Source organism: Triturus cristatus, chromosome 8 (genome assembly GCF_964204655.1).
Source record: "Triturus cristatus chromosome 8, aTriCri1.1, whole genome shotgun sequence".
In the NCBI taxonomy this organism is placed as follows: domain Eukaryota; kingdom Metazoa; phylum Chordata; class Amphibia; order Caudata; family Salamandridae; genus Triturus; species Triturus cristatus.
Window position 1 is genome coordinate 1,128,405,177 of NC_140591.1, and position 19,962 is coordinate 1,128,425,138.

A 19,962-nucleotide genomic window follows, 5' to 3' on the forward strand; every position below is an offset into this window, starting at 1 on the left:
CTAGGGCCAGACCTGGCTGGGAGTCTTAGCACCCCCCCCCCCCTCTGAAGTTCAGGTCTAGTGGCTCCCCTGCTTCTGACTATTATTATTATTATTTACATTTGTAGGGCACTACTGTTACCAAAAGGTGCCCTGGGGCTAATAACCATCTGCTGCCTGAAGGCAAATGAGAAACACAGAAGGGGAAGGAGAACCAGCCAAATGGGGTAACCTACAGAGCATAGAGCCAGGTTTTTATATCTCCCTAAAGGATAATAGATTCTTGGTGGAGCGAAACGAAGGAGGGTGCAAGTTCCATAACTGTGCGGCCTGCACCAAAACAGCGAGACAGACAATTCATGCCTTCATGAATTAGGGAACAATAAGCAGAGTGGCACAGGCCGAGAGGAGCATACGGGTCCGACCCGTATGCTTGGTGAGGAGAGATGAGAAGATGCGAGAGGACAGCAAGGGAGTGAGAGAGTTAGATTGAAGAGGTCAGGGATGAGGAGAAATGTGAAGTGCAGAAGGGAAGTGTGGACACGCAAGAACTGAGTGTGAGCAAAAGGTGAGGGCTTCTGTTAAACTGTGAGAGAAGATAGCTGTGAGATGATCTGTGACCTAAAAAGATAATTTTATGCGACATGGGTGAGGGACAGCAGCGATAGGGGAAGAGAGGGAGTACTGGGGTGGGTGCTGAGCAGTGATTAATATGTAATAAAACATGTGCCAGGGCCCTAACCAGTAGGCCACTGCAACTTTAAACACCCACCCATTGCTTTGTCTGCGCAGCCAATCACAATACCTATGCAATTACCAACCATAACACTTGTACAAGTGTGATTAATCAGACTATTTCAAGCCCCGAAAGCTATAAGAATGGCATGGGTGTCAGGAGTTTATCATTTTTAATGTATTAATAAACAGCTGTTCTGCTCATCTCTAAATTACACAAACAGAGCCACCATGTGGAAGACTGTCATAGTACCAGTGTGCACAATTAGGTGCCAGTGCGGAGCACCGTAAACCACCTGCTCAAATTAAGCACTGTTGCTGAGGTAACAGGGGAGAGGGAAGTTGGTTCAAGAAGGTGTGGAAGAACAAAGGGGAGATGTGAAAGATGAATGGACGGACTGGAGAGGGGTAAGATACAAATAGACAAAAATTTGAATGGAGAGACTTGAGGTGAATGAGAAGTGCTGAGGGGCATGCGAGGTGACGGGGCCAGAGAGGTCATGAGATAAATCCGAGGCCATGAGATAAATGCGAGAGACTGTTAGAGATGAGGGCAGTGAAAAGACAGAATGGCAAGGGGTGATTAAAAGTGAAGTGAGAGGTTGAATGGGGATAGTTCAGAAGTTGTAAAAAGGGGTGACAGAAAATGGCCTGCAAAGTAAGAGAGGGATCTGGGGTTGGGAGAGGAGAGAGGAATGGGGGTGAGAGGAAAGCAGCATTGGTAAACTGCTTAACTCTGCACAAGACCGCCATGGTTTTAAGGGACCCCTGCTGCTCCCGGCCTGGGCCAGGTGAGCTTCTAAAGTGGCAGCACGTATTCCTGCAGAGTGGAAGGCCTTTCACAAAGGTTGACTAGACATCTTTCTGATGTTAATTGCTGTATTTTGGTCATAAACTGGTACTGATGGGGTGAAATCTTTTCTCAGTGTTACTGTGTGTAAAAAATGTCAAAATAATGAAGCAATGCTATCCCAAAATATGCGGCATCACATAACATTATTTACATTTTCTTCCCACACAATTTAGTCAAGCCTGTCACGTAATTTGGTCCTCACCTGCCTCATAATTCCAGTAGCCCTGCCTACAGGTCTAGAAATGTTTGTCAGGAGGGGGTCTTTACGCCTGAAAATGTTGACAGGGGGGTCTCAGCATCCAAACGTTTGAAGACCTCTGGTTCATTGGCTGGGCCCCGGGAAAAAACATGAATAAAAACTCACATAAGTGGTCAGGATAAAGGTATCCTGACCCCATAGGACACATGTCAATCCGTGGGTTCGCGGATCCATTGCGGACCCCCAGTGTAACTCCATGAAGGATCTGCGGATCTGCAGACCAAAGAAAAAAACACTAGCTCACACACTAAATCCCTGCGGCGCACGTCCAAAGGCCGTGTGCAGTGTGGGGTTGACTGTATCCAGGGGCTTGGCCGCAGGGCAACCACACACAGCCAAAGGATGTGCACACTGACGGTTGGATTAACATTTGGCAATTAAATATTACTTTATGTTAAAAAAACATAGAAATTCACTGAAAAAAACAAAAGTTATAGGGACGTTATAGTTAGGTTCTCATTTTATACACACAAATCTATAGAAATTAGCAGTTATATTTATCTGAGCACTTATAGTTATACTTATCTGAAGAAACTATAACTCATGCCGTAAAGTAACTTTAGGCCACTAGATATAGTTTCTTAACATAAGTATAACTATAAGTGCTCAGATAATTATAAATATAACTGCTGAATTCCTATGGTTTTGTGTGGGTAAAATAGGAGCCTAACTACAACGTCCCAGTGACCTTTGTTTTTTTCAGTGAATATATATATATGTGTGTGTGTGTGTGTGTATATATAAACGTTTATTTAACTTTTTATATATATGTATAAGGTCCCCGGGGCCTAATGAGACTTGGGGAGGGGGGCTCATGTCCTCCCTCCCCATTTAATTGAATTTGTCCCGAGGGAATGGGGGTCTCCGAGGCCTATTAACGCTTGATGGGGAGGGGGCATGTGGCTCCCTTCACCTTTTTTGTTGAATCTGGCCTCCGGGTGGGTGGGCTCCCAGGGGCCTATTATGCTGCCTTCCCTCTCCTATTAATATGTATGTTTTAGCCTCAGCGGATTAGGTCCAGAAGGCTTACCCTACGCTGAGTTGCCAAAGGCTGAGCATGGCGTGGGGTTGGCAGCCCCGCAAGAGGGTTGACTACCTTCGGGTGGGTTAGGAACAGGGCCTAGCCGCAGGCCAGGCCATTTGGCCCACCGTGCACAGCCAAAGGCCATGTGCAGCATGAGGTTGGCTGCATGTGGGGGATTGGCCACAGGGTCTGGCCTTTGGCCAACCTCTTTATCCCTCTATTTGTCTTCATCTTTTCTTAAGAATGTGTGCTTATGTTAACAGTCCACACATCTGTTTGTTTTCATCCAAAACAATCAATCTTCTGCTCTTCAGCAGCCCCAGAATTTAGATAATTTGCACCATTTGTTGCTGTCAAAGTACTTATTCATGCTCCTTTCTTCTCATGATAAATGCTATTATATCTGTTGTGGACATGTGTCAAATACACCTTGGTATTCTATTTTTTACCTTCGGCATTCCACTCATTTATGTCTAGATATTGCTTCATTTTTGCAATAAAAAATAAAGTAACTTAGAATAAATAACTTATATTCCAAGCAATTTATGAATTTAATGATTAGAGAGTTTAATAGAGAAATACATATCACTATATGGCCGCTGCAGGTCGTAGATGTGCAACAGACGGAATCCAGCAACATGCAGGTGTGGTCTTATTCTACATCCCTCACCTGCCACTTCCACTGCCTTTCCAAGTCTTTATCGAAGGCTAGCTTGAAGAACCCACTTTTAAGCAGCCTTCTAAAAGGCAGGCGCTTTGTTTCTGCTTTCAAGCAAGGATGCAGGGTGTTACAGAACCAAAAACATGTATTGATGCTTCATCAGCGTATGCACCTCTTTCCTACTGCATTAGAGAGTTTTCATGGAGTGTGCACGCACTGTTTGGCAGTGTTTGTGAAGTATGTCTTGCAGGCCCTTTGATGCTGCCAAAGTGTGCCCATGATATTGAAAGAAACACTAGATCTTGCTAGCTAGGAAGCAAGTATGAGGTTACCGGCTATGCTAGTACAGTGTCTAAATCAGTGGCAAATGTTGTACGTTTGTGATTGAGTAAGAGCCGGCAGGGGTTTATGACTGAAACTGCATGGGACATTTCCAGTTTGATTGCTGCTGGACTTCATAGTATGCATGTGCTGCACCAGCCGGGCAATCCTGACTGGCTCCAGTTCTACTGCTCCTAACATGTGGACCAGGAATATGATTATTAATTTTAGGAGGACCAAAAACTTGTCTCTCTAGGAAGCAGGACCCAGCCCAGGGACACCAAGGGCTGGATTTACAGAACTATTTTAAGGCTGAGCCAAATGGGTGGTTCTCCTGGAGCATCATCCTGACAGTGGAGATGTGGGTGACAAAGAGGAGTTGGATGGAAGCTAGGACCCAATGACGCCTAAGCTGCATTAAGTGGACAATGTGCTGAACATCACTCTTTTGAGGATTACCAACTCCAGTGGATGAGAGGGGGTAAGATTAAACTCTTCTTCCTGTCTGGATGGCGGGCCTTGTTCAAGGCTCAGCACTTACCTAAGAACTAACCTTAGGTTTCCAGGCATAGGAATGTAGGTACTACTTATTACACCCTTATACCAGCTCATAGTTTTCCTTTCCTTATTGTCTGCTACACCCAGGAAAGGTAGGAGACACTCCTGGGTGCAGCTACAGATGAACAAGGTTGCCACATTCCTGAAATGAGGACAGAAACATCAGTAAGATATCTCAGTGTGTGGCAGACGGCTACAAAGGTCAGCATGAATGTATATGTTGAAATGTTTTTCCCTAGATAGTTCATAAATGTATGACCCACTTGCAGAGAGCCACGGCTTGTAATATATGTTGTTGGATAAACTTGCTTGGTAGCCGGTGACATGGCCACTTCTGAATAATGACCAGAGTATGGCATTCAACCAGCCAAGGGTCAGTCTTTATTTTGGGAAATGTATTGTGTGCATGATTAGGAATGGCTATGTAATTTATTTTGAATAATGAAGAGTGGCATTAGCTTGAATATTATTCCCAAGGTATTGTTAGTCACATAGGGCCAGATTCACAAAGGTAAACTTACACTTTTGTGTAAGTTTGGGATTGTTTGCTATTCACAAAGGTATTTTACTAGTAGTATCTTTAAGATCGTAGAGTCCCTACACATAAAAAGTTAGGACTCTCCTATCTTTTTTATGCGCTGTGACTCTGCAGTCGTAAAGATACTACTAGTAAAGTACCTTTGTAAATAGCAAACAATCATAAAGTTTCACAAAAGTATACATTCACCTTTGTGAATCAGGTCATGAGCATATCAGTCACACTGCACTAAATGCATCACTTCCTTGACAAAATCCAGTGCACAATGCTATCTGTAGAACATTTTCAGTTCCTATAAACCACCCGCAATATCAGAATTACTGGCATACTAAGTGATCAAACCTTACAAGTTGTTTATGCCATTACCTAAAAACAGTTTCTACCAATATATTAGTAATACTTGGTGCTTTTTTAACTGGTGGATTTTACGTTTCTTCAGCTTATAAGCTAACACCGAGGTCCATTGAGCTACAAATGTTCATGAAGAATGCTCTGTTGTATCAGTATTAATGCTACCCCCATTCAACAACACCTTCTGTTCATGCTCTCTACTTACTTTCAAAAACTGAGGTGTAGCAAGGCGGACGGTAGCAACAAAACAGACTTGTTTCCCATCTGGCAATCTGTGAGATCTTGAAATTGCGCCATCAAAGCCATTAGTAGTGGAAGTAGGCACTAAACAGCAAGGCAAAGTAATATCAGTACTGTCAGCGAGAATTAAGAGCTTTTCATTTGCTGGTATAATAACTGTGGGCTACACACAAACACACTCAAACTAATGCATAGTGTAGAAAACACATGGCAAAATGATGGCTGCAGAACAGGGAATGATTGCAAGAGGTTTGGTATAAATGCACAGATCTCGAGTGTATCATGCACGAAGGGTAAAACCTACATTCTCAGCAAGCATTGGTAAAGGCAATAGGTCTTGCATATGAGATTTGCTGGGTTTGACAAATATTTGTAGCCATGCTGTAGAGCAGCATGGCCGAAAATAATGTATAAGCAATCGTTTGCAATGCAATAGGTCTCGCATTGCTGAAAGTTTGAGCTACTGGCATTGCTAATAATAATGCAACACAAATAGCACAAACATTCAGTAATGTGAGAGCAATTGCCTTGTGAAACAATCGCAGCCCTCGCACTTTAGTGTAAATATCTTAAGCTAAAGCGTGGGTGCCGCGATTGCTTCAAAAGTAAAAAAATTGAAAAAATATGTTTTTGTTTATTTATTTACTTTTGAAGCAATCGCGGCACCCGCGCTTTGTCTTAAGATGTTTAAAGATAAATTGCTGGTGCCGCGAGTGTAACCAAAGTAAAAAATGGAAAAAACATTTGACAGCACATTTTTTTTTCTATTTATTTACTTTTGTTACAATGGCGGCACCCGCGCTTTAGCTTTAAACATCATTAGCTAAAGCACGGGTGACGCGATTGGTTCAAAAGTAAAGAAATAGAAAACAAATGTTTTAGTCTATTTCTTTACTTTTGAAGTAATCGCGGCACCCGCACTTTAGCTTAAGATGTTTAAAGCTAAATAAAGCACGGGTGATGCCAATGGAGGGTGGCCAGTCCTGGGGGAAGAACACACACAGTCGAGGTCGGGCAGATGGGTATTGGGAAGCAAACGGACAATCAAAGGTGGGTGGGTGCGATGGTAAAGCGCACGGTCAGTGGAGGGTGGTGGGCGGGGATGGGGAACCAAACAGTCAACAGAGTGTGGGCGGGTGAGGATTGAGGAAGATAATGAACAACAGAATGTTGGTGGGCACGGGAGGAGAACCACACAGGCAACTGGAGGGGATGGGGAAGCAAGAACAATAATGGAAGTTGAGTAGGCGGGGAGGAAGCAAGAATGCCAAGTGAGGGAGGGAGGGTGAATGGAAAAGCGAGAAAAGGAACATGAAATTCACCAAGGAGACAGTTTAAAAAACCCATGCACTTTCGTAGAGTGCTTTACCAAAAATAAAAAAAAGTATCTCCTGAAAAGGGGGTAGTGGAAGGACAAAAGTAATGGGTGCATGCTACAGGGAAGGCACAAACAACAGAAGAGGGAGGAAAGGTCATGGAAGCTGAAAAATAAGAAGCAAGCAAATGAGAGTGACAGAGCCAAACAATGGTAAGCAATGGCAGACTTTAAATCCTCTGTAAGTTAACAATATGCCTCTCAACAGCATGCACTGTCTTAAGTGAGACCTAAAAATAGGTTTTTGTAAAATTTATTGAACCTCCAGGGTTCGACACTTGAAATACAAATTTAGGATTTTTGTTGCTTTCCTAGGATCAGCACAAGGTGCATCTTTTAAGGAGTATTCAACATCAAAAGAAATCACCAAATTAATATTATTAATTTGGTGAAGTAATTGCTTTTCAGACATACATATCAAACATTATATAATTGTTTTTGGTTTTGAATAATTGAGTGACCAGCAGCAGCAATGCCATATTGAAGGTCTACAAACCATGCCTGAATCCTTATTCTCCATCGTGTGACATCACATAATAATAGTTATTGCTAAATGATAGTGTCATTGTAGTAGATGCAATTTTACACTTTGACTAGAGGTGCATAACATCATTTGGTGTTTACTTCAGTTATTTACTTTGAACTATGTATATGAATGCATCCTCCTAGGAGTGTTTGGACAATCGCTTGAGGAATGGGCATCGCTATCCTGAAATTCTGCTGTAATGAAATATGATCATTTTATTCTGAATTATGCAGTTACATTGTGCTGAAAACATTTAATATATTTTGGTGTCACTAGTTAAGGGGAGGCAGCAGTGTGTTGATGATTCCTACCTGTGAAGAACTGTATGCATAGATATCCGGCAGGCAGAATCTTTGATATCAACCAAAATCTCCATATACAAATCCTGGAATTAAGAGTTAAACCAATTGGAATGGAGAATTACCATATGTACCAGAATAGCCAGGTGGAAGTTCGTCCTCACAGTATTCCCTTTTCTGTGGTTTAATGCACACAGTGGTAAATGTGTGCAGGGGGCTGGTGTAAAGCAGAATGCATACCAGGGGAATGAAGGGGAGGATGCTGCCTGGAAGGGGGAAGCATTACAGGGTCTCCCTATGTTTTGGCTGAGGATCAAGTGAGAGCTAGTGAACGGGCCAGGGCTGCAATGCAACCTTTTCCTAAGGCAACTTAGCCAGCCATATATTCCATCCAGAAAAATCAGGACCATTGTTCCCACACATGGTGAATCCTGGTGCAGGAGCAATGGCCCACTAATGATTAAACTGAGTGGAGTTCCAAATGGGAATTCCGCTCTGCTCAACTAATGAACATGCCCTTACAGTTCTTATAAAGACTGTTGTCAGAGTTTGGCAATGCCAATTTATCTATGAGCAGAGGGAGAAGAAAGGATTTGTAGTACATGATTTAGAAGAGTTTTGAGTTCAGGAGGGATATAGAAAATTAGGCAAGCTGTGGAATGGCAAGATCCTGGGACCAACCAACTGATAGTATAGAGAGAGTTGATTGGGGAAGACTTCTTGAGTAAATACAAAGCAGATAGATTTTCAGAGTTGCCACTGCCATTAGCTGAGATGAAGTGGCAGTCAAAGGGCACCATCTAGTAGCGGCACCAAATTACAAAATAAAGCCTTAAAATACTCTATCAGTGTTTGTGGCGTGCTCCAGCAGGAAAAAGGCTACTTTTTCTAGAGTGCTATGGCTACAAAAAGTGTAGGTTTTGAGGCAAGATCACAGTGAATTGTAAACATAAGCAAAAGGGTTAGAAAATATTTTGTTTAATACATTAAATATATATATATTTTTATTATATGTAAGATAGTGGAGGTAGCCATTCTGTAGTTATAATTAGGGTGACCAGAGATAGGGAATGTTGTGATTTTTGTCCATTAATAACTTTGATCTCGTTCAACGAATGTTCGTAAAACTTTGCAAGCCAGCTGTTTCCATCTGATTGTTGGAGTCCTGAAAGTTTCACGGTGTTTCATGAAGCGGTGCAAACAATAACAAGCATTGGCATAGCCAATAGGTCTTGCTTTTGGGACCTTAAGTGTTTATTTTGAAGTTTTGGCTATGTTGTAGAGTATTGTGGCTGATGTGTTTTACGTTGAAAAGATCTAATTAAAAGTGTTATATATGGTACTTAGTGGTATTATGCGGAGTGTATTGATGTTGCATTGAGTATAGGGTAATTATGTGGTGTGTAATTATGTGGTACTGAGTGTTGTTATGTGTAGAGTATTTATATTGCATTGAGTGTAGTTATAAATGTGTGGTGTGTTATTACGTGGTACTGAGTGATATTATGTGGATTGTATTATTTTTGTATTATGTGGCAGTGAGTGGTATTATTTGGAGTGTATTTTGCATCGAGTGCGGTATAATTATGTAGCCTATAATTATGTGGCACTGAGTCGTATTATGTGTAGTGTTTTTGTGTTGTATTGAGAAGAGCGTAATTATGTGTAGTGTAATAATTTGGCACTGATTTGTTTTATGTGTAGTGTATTTATGTTGCTTTGAATAGAGTGTAATTATGTTGCATGTAAGTATGTGTTAGTAAGTGGTATTATGTGGAGTGTATGTTGCATTTAGTAGAGTGTAATTATGTTGTGTAAATATGTGGTTATGAGTGTTGTTGTGTGTAGTGTATTTATATTGTATTGAGTAGAGTGTAATTATGTGGCGTGTTAATACGTGGCACTGAGTGATATTATGTGGATTGTATTGATGCTGTAATGAGTAGAGTGTAAATATGTGATATTTAATTATGTGGCACTGAGTGGTTTTAAGTGTGGTGTGTTTTTTATATTTAGTATAATGTAATTATGTGTTATGCAAGTATGTGGCATGTAATTATGTGGTATTGAGTGGTATTTTGTTTTATTTATTCATTTAGCCTCCACCCATTTGGTAGGTGCATGAAGATGCTTCAAGAAAATGTTCTTTCTGATTTTTGATCTTATTACCTTGCAGAATGTAAATAACAATAAAGCATGCGGACTAGAAATAATATGACCAAGGCAATGGCACTGGTTAATAGGGAAAAAGACATCAAAATGCAACTTGGGAGGAACTTAGTTGGAAACATTGACGGAATAGAAGTATCTAGGAGACTTGTTTGACAAAAAAAGGTTTGTTCACCTCACGTGTATCAATTTAGAACTAAAGGCTGGGGGGGGGGGGGGTCACAAGGCATGTGAAGTTAACATCAATAGAGCATTGATAGCCATGAACTACTGTTTGGTCCTTGTGGTAATATTATTTGTACCATGCTGTAATGAGTTTAAATATCTGTGCAATACATTTATGTCATCATGCCTATATATGGGGTTCTGTACCTATTAACTTAGGACACAACAGAATGGCACATTTTAAAGATCTTATCCACCAGCTCCAACAGAACTAGGCATTTTACTTGTAAAAGGGCAGTACCTTCTTACCAGCAGTTTGGAACTTATGTGAAAAATGGTTTTAATGCAAAGAGAACTTTGCCAATTGCAGGTGTTGACGTGCTTTTATATTTTTCCTTTTTATTTTAAAATTGTGCAAACTGTCTTTTTGCAAAGGTTTTAACTATGTAATTAAACTAATTGTTATTCTTAATAAAGCACGCTTGCAAACCTGTCTCGATGTTTCACTTCAAAACTCTATGAATATACACGTTTACATTACTTTTACTATACGTTTATTATAGCCTGCAGCATGCTTAGGCTGTCCCTGCTGCCGCCAGAGGAAATGTAGTGTCCCCTACACCCCTGTATGATGGCCCTGCTATCAAAATAACGATAAGTCGTGTTTCAGGAATGGAGTAGCGGTTCAGGAACGAGTGTCTTTTACAGAGCTGCAGGTTGATCCAAGTACTCGAGAAGCGAGGATTCACTTCAAAAGTCAAGCTGGAAGCTAGGGGTTCAGGTGCACTGGTGGAAATGAATTTTGGTCTAAGTACCCACACTTGCTAGGGGCAGTTAATAATTACAAACAGATGGTTTCAAAGCTCGCTCCCTCAAGGGAATCGCCAAACGTGCACGCGTTGCCATTGAAAGCAATGCAATGCGTGCACGTTTTTGGCAGACAAACTGAATCGATTGCAAGAGGTCTCCTCCTATGCAGCGCATGCGCGCTGCGTAGGCGAGACCTAAAATGGAAGGGTCCCAAAACGGGCTTGAAATCCTATGCATTTTTCCATAGGCTTTTGTTTTTCCATGTAGCACGGAAACCGTCAGATGGATGTTTCTGAAATTTGGAAGTATTGCATAGTAGTGGGTGTAGGCGATTCTTTGGGGTGGTTCAGGCAAGTACAGTACGTAAATGTTAAGTTATAAGGTACTGTTTTAGCTATATCTGTGGCTGCGGTAGTACCACGGTACAACGTTGGTACGTAGCGATGATAAGGGATTAGCTGTTTGGCTAATGTGTACTTTTCCAAAATATCATGGCAGTCATTTTGTTTCAGAGACAAATGTGTGTTTTGTAATAGAGCTTCAAAATGACTCACAAAAAACAGTTTAACAGTGTAATTGGAATGAGCTTAGTATAGGTGTGACATGTGTGCAATAAAATTTGGAAATGTATCAAGTTTTACAAATGTATGGAGTACAGCGGTATGGCCGCGTGAGACTCTAGAGAGTACCGTGGTACCATAATAGTATTTTTTAAGCACTGGACTGTTAAATATTTAACACCTCACACAGTATATACAGCTATTTCAGTATAAATTAATAGACTGCACTATTGAAAATATAGCACACTAATTATTTGGAATGCACTTTGTGGTCAGTGGAAAAATTAACTCAAACTGAAACTAAGTTTAGTCACATGAGAAAAAACACCAATAATATGGTTTGCTTTAAAATAGTTTGGATGTAACACAAATAGCTATTGCATTATATTTACCAGCAGGCTTCAAACATAGTCCAAAACTGTTAGGGTACTGCAAACAGTATTAACCTTACTTGTTTGGCTGTACTACAACTGTAGTTGAAGTGAAGCTTTTAGATACAATTATTGTTAGAAATTGGGCTTCTGTCCTCCATTTAGCAATTTTTGAGGGGGTGTAATATAAATTAAAATTGGACATATAAAATTGACTCCTCAAATTTCCCGCAAGTAAAACTGAATTGGCCATTTCCAGCATCGACTGCATATCAATCGTAACATCAACAAGTTTCCTTTTCCAGTTTTCCTGGTGAGTCTCTAAATCGTCCGGTTGGACTGATATTAGACATCTATAAATCTGGCCTATTTTACACTTAGCTGTAATCAGAATAAGAAGATTATTTCGCCCTTCCTGAAAAACGCCTTTAGCCCGGGCATTATCCAAAAAGCTATGTATCTGAAGATATTTTAAAAAATCGCCCCTCCCCAAATTAAATTTATTCTGTAGCTCTACGAAAGACAATCGCTGTCCAGAATCATATAGATGTCCAATATCCCGAATCCCCGATTGCTCCCACCACCGGGACAACGCATCTTGGAAAATGCTGGGGAGAACCCCTATAGATTTAAAAGGAGTCAAAAATGAAATTTTGGGAATTTTATAAATGGTGCATATCTTTTTCCAAATCAAAAAAACGTCCTCCAGGACCTTGAATCTAGTCTTTTTATAATAACCCGGCTCCAGAAATCTTACTAAGAGATGTTGAGCATTATCACCTAAAATCATCGTATAAATTGACGGTGTATAGGCAGGGTCATACATTACTTCTTCCCCCGCTATTAATACCCCCAAATGCTGCAGCAGAGAAGCCCAGTAATGGAATCTAAAATTAGGCACATCCCATCCGCCACGTACTCTAGGTAAATTAAGCCACTTGATTGCCCTCCTAGTTCTCTTGTATCCCCACATAAAACGTGAGCACATTCTTTCAGTCTTATTGAATAATTCATTCGTGAATACCAAAAAATTGCTAAATGGAGGACGGGAAGGGGGGACAAGTGTCCCAGATGTAAGCTTTATGCCGCAGACTCTGTTCACATGTTTTTCGCTTGCCCCCAGTTGTCGGACTTTTTATCGGAGGTCCAACACTTTCTTAATGCTTCGTTAGGTATAACATGCAAATTGAATCCAGAAACTGTACTGTTCGGGGTAGTAACCCCCGATGGTAATGGTGGGGCACATGCTCCAATGTATCGATTTCTATTCACTTGTATGTCTATTGGGAGACTTTGTATTACTTCCAAATGGGTCGACCCGGCACCCCCTGTATTTGGCGAATGGAGAACTAGGATTTTGGCTTTATACCACCTAGAAACGGCGTTGTATAGGCTTAAACGACGGGGGAAAAAAAGATTTGGATTGCAAATGTGGGGATATATCAAAAAATGATTTTGACCTGCTTTTTTCTGTTGCTGGAAATGTTTAAGCTTGGGAATGTATCTTTCTGTTATTTTTCTGTCTTCAATGCTGGTTCATGGATATATGAATAAAAAAGAAAAAAAAAAGAAAAGAAAATGGGCCTCTGGTTGGCAGAGGTATGCACCCTGTCTAAGGATGAACCACAACTCTAGTCAGAGTAAGTCACAAACACACCATAAATTAACCTGTGCTCACCCCCTGGTAGCTTGGCACTGAGTAGTCAGGCTTAACATGCGAGGCAATGTGTAAAGTATTTGTGCAACACATTAAATAGTAAAACAGTGAAAACACCACCCCAAAAGATTCCACACAAAGTTAGAAAAATAGCTCTTAACTTAATAAATGAAACAAGACCAAAACGAGAAAAATTCCAATAAGCAGAAGTCATGATATGAATTTTTCAAGAATAAAGGTGAAAATAGCGTTCAGAAGCAATAAGCGCCTATGGGGTTATCTGGTCGCGCTTGACCGGGGCAAAGTCATGAGTGGAGGCCGACCGCAATAGAGTGCGGGCTAGATACAGGAGCCACTCAAAGCCTGCTGAACAAAAGTACGTTAGTCATGTTTGCAAACAGTGAGAAGCGGGGAGCAGCCGAGCGATGTGTTGTGTCAATCTCCCAGTCGAGGTAATGCGTTGATTTTCTCCATGCAACAATGAAGACACACCTTTTCCAAAGACAAAATGATGTTTCCGGGATGCTATGGTTCCAAAGCTGATGCGCCGGGTTTTGCCATGAAGTCGAGGGGATGCATTGATAGTCTCTCTGCGGTAGCGACAATGTGGTGGTTCCGATGCAGCAGTTCCTAAGGTGATGCACTGGTTCCAAGTGCGATGCTCACGTTCCGTTTTCACAACAGCTGCAAAGTGTTAATTTTGCTCTTGCAGCAGAGGATGCATCAGTTTCGCTGGAGCAAACACCTGGGTCCACTTCCAATGGACGAGGCACAGCAGCAGGATGGAAGAACATGAGGTCCCTGAGTCTGAAAACAGGAGGCTAGTAAGCTAGCCCTTTGAGTCCTTCTGGGGTCAAGTGATGGAGGTCCAGTCAGAGAGAGCAGCTGGAAGCAGGGCAGCACAGCAAGGCAGCAGTCTTCCATAACAGCAGTCCAACAGAGTCGCAGTCATTAAGCACAGCAGCTCTGCTTCTTTGCAGATTGGTTTCAGGTCCAGAAGTGTACTGAGTTGGTAGTGTCAGAGGTCCAGTACTTATAACCAGTTGCACCTCTGAGTTGGGGTGACTTCAAAGAAAGGTCTTTGAGTGTACAGAGTTCCTTTCTTCTTGCCATGACTCCAGACCCACGACAGGGGTGTGTGCAGCCCTTTGTGTGTGGACAGGACATAGCCTATTCAGGTGTAAGTGTGAGGCTGTGCCCAGCTCTTCCCTTCCACCTTCACAGAAAGATACATGAAGTCACACTAAGTCTTCCTTTGTGTGTGGCTGTCTAGCGGGAATACACCCAGCCCAGCCAGTGAGCAGAGACGGGCACCAAATAGCTAAGAGCAGGAAATGCCAAACTTTCTAATAGTGGCATTTTCAGAATAGTAACAACAAATCCAACTTTACCATTTAAGATGATTTATCATTATCATTCCATAGGTACTAAACTTGACAACTCTACCTTTTCTCAATTAGGAATTTCAGCTTAATAAATGTAATAAGGAATCCCCAATGTCAACTGATGAGAGGGGTAGGCCTCTCAGTAGTGAACAACTAATTTAAGAGTTTTTACTACCAGGACATGTAGAACTTAATAATGTACATGCCTTCTTTTTCAATAACAAGAACAAAGGCTGGCAAAAGAGGTAGGTCACTGGAAGTTTGCCGTGCAGGACACCTTTTATACCGTAGCTAAGCACGGTCCTCTGCCTAAACTAAGGTGCAGTGCTTGCATCCAGATAGGGTCGGAGCTGGTCTACTCTAACTGTGTAAGGTACACTTCACACTATTAAGTTGAATCATCTGATTGGGTATTTCATTTGATTCATTTTTCTATTCTCCTGTAGATTAGATACAAGCTGGTCCTGATAGATTGCCAACAGTTCTCATGACTATTTAAGGCAAGAAACATGTAGACCCTTGTTGATACCACTAATTGAGCTGTCTTGGAAAATTATTTCCTACACAGCTATACACTGTTTTTATTCATGACAGGAGCACTCACACATTAAAAATCTTTTAGGCAACCTACGATGACTGTATGGGGTCATACACCTAGTTAGGTGGAGGCGGCTCTGCTGTCGCTCGACGCCCGGATGGCGTTTGACAGTATAGAGTGGAACTATCTATTCGAGTTCTTGAAGAGATTCGGCTTTGGCCCACGGTTCATCTCTTGGATTCAGTTGCTATATACTCAACCTATGGCAAGGGTTTGTGTTAACGGCGTGGTATCTCGCTCTTTCACTCTGCGAAAGGGCACGAGGCAGGGATGACCTATTTCACCGATTCTGTTTGCACTGGCGCTCAAGCCTTTGGCTGCATGGATCAGAGGGGATCCGATTGTATCAGACATACGGGGCGGGGACCAGTGAGAAGAAAATATATCGCTATATGCCGACGACATCCTTCTTTACGCGACGAGGCCTCGGTTTACAATTAACTGGTTGCTCCAGATTTTCGGGTTATTCCAGGGGTACTCTGGGTATCGGATTAACTGGGACAAGTCCCTTTTATATATGCTATCGGACGGGCCGCCGCCAGACCTGGGCGCTGAATCCAAACTCCAGATTAGGACTAGTTTTAAATATCTGGGTATCTTGATTGAAAAATCTGCCACAGCGTTCATAACAGGGAATCTAAAGCCGAATCTGGACCATTTGAATAGTGACATTGCGCACTGGATAAACTACCGCTCTGCCTGATGGGTCGTGCGGTCCTCTTCAAGATGATGTCCCTACCTCGGATACTATATGTCTTACAAAATACCCCCTGCCAAGTACCGAAGAAATTCTTTAGAAACATAGACAGTGTGCTACGAACGTTGCTGTGGGACAGGGAGGGACACGGATAGCACTAGCCAAACTGCAGAGAGGGGTGTACGAGGGTGGCTTGGCCATACCTTTCCTCCAGAAGTACTACTGGGCATCGCAACTCATGGTCATTAATGACTGGGTCTTTGCAGATAGGAACGACCCGGCATATAGAGTTGATCACTGGACAATGGGGGCAGAAGGGTATTTAGGCATCCTATACAGACGGGTTGGACGAGATGGACTAGCCCCACATACCCAACTAGAACAAAAGGCTTGGATTAAGGCCAACCGGTTTCTGGGCTGGACGGGATGGCTGACAGACCAGACTCCCTTATGGAACAGCGACATGCTCCGAGAAGTGGGCCGACTGCAGGGCTTCTCGAAATGGAAGCTCATCGACATTATACGTTTGGGGGTTTTAAGGCGGAGACAGGCAGTGTTGTCGTTTGCAGAGTTGCAGGCAGAATGTCAGCTGGCACCCACGGAGTACTATAAATATCTGCAGCTGTAACACGCATTAAGTCGCCATCTTAAAGACGGGGATCAGCTCCCGGGATAGAGTCCACTAGAAGAAAGGTTACTGTTAGATCCAATCCCGAAGAAGGCGCTGTCCTGCACATACAAAAAAATTATGAATAACTCACTAGGCAAGGTACGGGAGGCGTGGGAATCTGATCTGGGCCAATTAGTAGACAACGACTGGAGGGAGGCAGTGCAAAGTCCCAGAGAGGTAGCAATCAGGGAACAATTTTGTCTATTACAACTACGAATATTACATAGATCCTATTGCACCAGTATCATCATGTTCAAATTAGGGCGTATTTCGACCGAGGAGTGCCAGAGGGGATGTATCCTGTGGGACTGACCGGTTATACAGACATATTGGATAAAGGTGGTCGGCATCATATCAGAGGTGTTGGAACAGGAAGTGCCTTTGGACGCTAGATGGCATTTACTGTGCGTGTCTAGTGAACTGACTTGGCCCAAATACCAGCAGATTTGGCTACAGGTGGCTGCTATGGTTGCCAAACGGAATGTTGCCAGGGCATGGGGGGCGAGCCAACTGCCTAGAGTCTCTCAGTGGAAACGAGACATGGACTGGTGCTGTACGGCAGAAAAGACAATTTATGATAACTAGGGATGCCCCAAGAAATGGGAAAAAGTCTGGCAACAATGGGTAAACTACATGGGGTTTGGGGGGTATTAGACAGTTAGGGAGGTCGGGCTCCATGACTGGGGGATTCTGCCTAATAATGCATGATCAAGACGAGTTTAGCAGAATGTGTACGCTAATGAAACTACATGCAACTTGCTGTAAACATAGGACCATGTTTGTTAAAGCTGACTATTGTTTCAATAAAAGAATGTTTAAAAAAATGTTTTAGGCTTGGCTTCCTCCTAGTCAATTTTAGATCACATCTCACACCAATCTACAAACGCTATACCCTCTAACATTCTTCACCATGTCATCTTATTTTTAAAGATCTGCAGCACAGTGGAGCCCGTTGGGCATTGCAGCGCAAGCCCAACGAGGAGCTGCCCAATGATGAAGTATGAAGGGTCTTGCTTCTGATCGGTTGAATCCCCTGATCCTACTTAATCAGACATCACTGACTGACAGTTCTCCCCCACCTTTCCCTTCTTCACCTTTATAGGACCTGTTTACTTCCTGTGTAAACCACTATTTAAATGCACAGCACCCTGCCATTGGGCTGTCCAGGGCCTGCCTTGGGGTGAATTATATATATTAAAAAGGAAGATTTAGGCCTAGCAAGAGGTTTAACTTGCTAGGTTGACATGACAGTTTAAAACTGCACACACAGGCTCTGTAGTGGCAGGCCTGAGACATGGTTAAAGGGTTACTTAAGTGGGTGGCACAATCAGTGCTGCAGACCCACTAGTAGCTTTTAATTTACAGGCCCTGGGCACATGTAGTTCTCTGTACTAGGGACTTATAAGTAAATTAAATATGCTAATTGCGTATAAGCCAATGTTACCATGTTTAGAGGAGAGAGCACATGCACTTTAGAACTGATTAACAGTGGTAAAGTGCTCAGAGTCCTAAAGCCAACAAAAACGAGATCAGAAAAAGAGGAGGGAAGGCAAAAACTTTGGGGTGTTCTTTCAGAGAAGGCCATTTTCAAACAATTATTTATTTTAAACTTTTACATTGTTAGGAAAAGAATAGCAGTGTTTATTTGCAGAAAACATTAATAACTATAAAGTACCATTATATTCATTACAAAACCAATTTTACATGCACACTTAATATTTTATTTATACTTTGCTGTAATCATTACTAATAGTGCTGTTCCTTTTGTTTCTCATTTTTATACAAAAATGGAAACAAAGTTACCACAATGCCTTGAACATATTACCGGAAAAAGTGAAAACGAAAATGTACAGCAAAAGTATTAGAGAAAAAGTACCCACGCCTTCAAAAGGACAAAGTAGACGATCCAAAAAGGAAAATGGTAAAAGTAGTATTGCTTGTCTGCAAAGTAAGAGGCAAGTATGTGTAAAGAAGGTATGTTAAAAAAATAATCAGGTCAATTGCTTTTTTCTTGCATAGTTATACAAAGGGGGACGATTAGAATAATTATTTGTTAGCAGTTTAAAAACTTGAACATTTACTAAAAAGTAATCTTTCTTGAAAAAAACATACTGCTAAACTTAAACATAATCAATATGTTCAGTTAACTGTTGAGAATGCCTTTGCAGTGAAAAGAAAATTATTTATTGTCACAAGGAATCACATGAAGACACTTACATGTTGAATTTTAACTTTTAAATGATAAAATTATTAATTGCTTCAATTTCACAAACATATTTGGAGGCTGGTTGAAACATACATCCAGTAGTGAACCATTCTTTCACGAAGAAGGTTACGATACATTTACTAAATGGGTCCTATCTGTAAAAAATTAAGGATGTTGCTATGAAGTTAAGAATGGATCTGTTGTTGGCTTACAGTCAAAAGTTACTAATGTTATGGAGCACTCACAACAGGATTTTGAGGAAAAAATAAGTAGAAAGGCTGTTTATCATTCTAATTGCACCTCTATATTCAGAATAGAGACAAAATCTATGGAAATAGTACTAAAGTGTATTAGTATTTTTAAGAAAAAGCATTTGCAAGGTAAAATTCAACTATTGCAAACATTGGACAACTGCCTATTTCGTCATTTAACACAGCTGCAAGGCAATAGTGTAAGCTGGCTTTAAAAGTATATGTGTAATTCCACTTTTCATTACATTAAAAAGCTTTCCATGCATCATTCCACTATAAGAAAGCGTGGAAGAACTTTATACTTTGTGAAAGGGACTGCGATACATTTGAAGCTAATTAATGATGCTTTATTACACTCTAATCCTGAAAAGGCCCTATCAAATACAAAGTATATAGAATCAAAATACTTTAGTGGTAAGTCTGAAAATGACGTCTCCACAGATATCTTATACCCCAAAAATACACTGGATAATACAATTATTGAATTGAAACAGTATAATTTGGATATTTTGCTAACACAAAACCATTGCAGAAATCCAAAATAAAGTGTGCATTTGCTGCAGACACACACATTATGGAAAACAAATAAAATACATTAATTTACTGGAAAAACTAAAAAAGAAGCCAGAGTGGTTTGTAGAAAACTTACTATGTATCTTGTTGTAGAAAACATATATGGTGTGTATTGTAATCAAATTGTATGT

The 19,962-nt window shown here is 41.3% G+C and overlaps 1 protein-coding gene across 2 annotated transcripts in view; it reads right to left on the reverse strand.

Moving 5' to 3' along the window:
- NPAS2 (neuronal PAS domain protein 2) overlaps positions 1-19,962 on the reverse strand; it is a 491,193-nt gene that overhangs the window by 167,151 nt on the left and 304,080 nt on the right. For both annotated transcript variants that reach the window (XM_085622764.1, XM_085622765.1), the window contains exon 8: positions 5,485-5,603. In XM_085622764.1, coding sequence (XP_085478890.1) covers positions 5,485-5,603 — 119 coding nt within the window. The remainder of the gene's footprint in view (positions 1-5,484; positions 5,604-19,962) is intronic.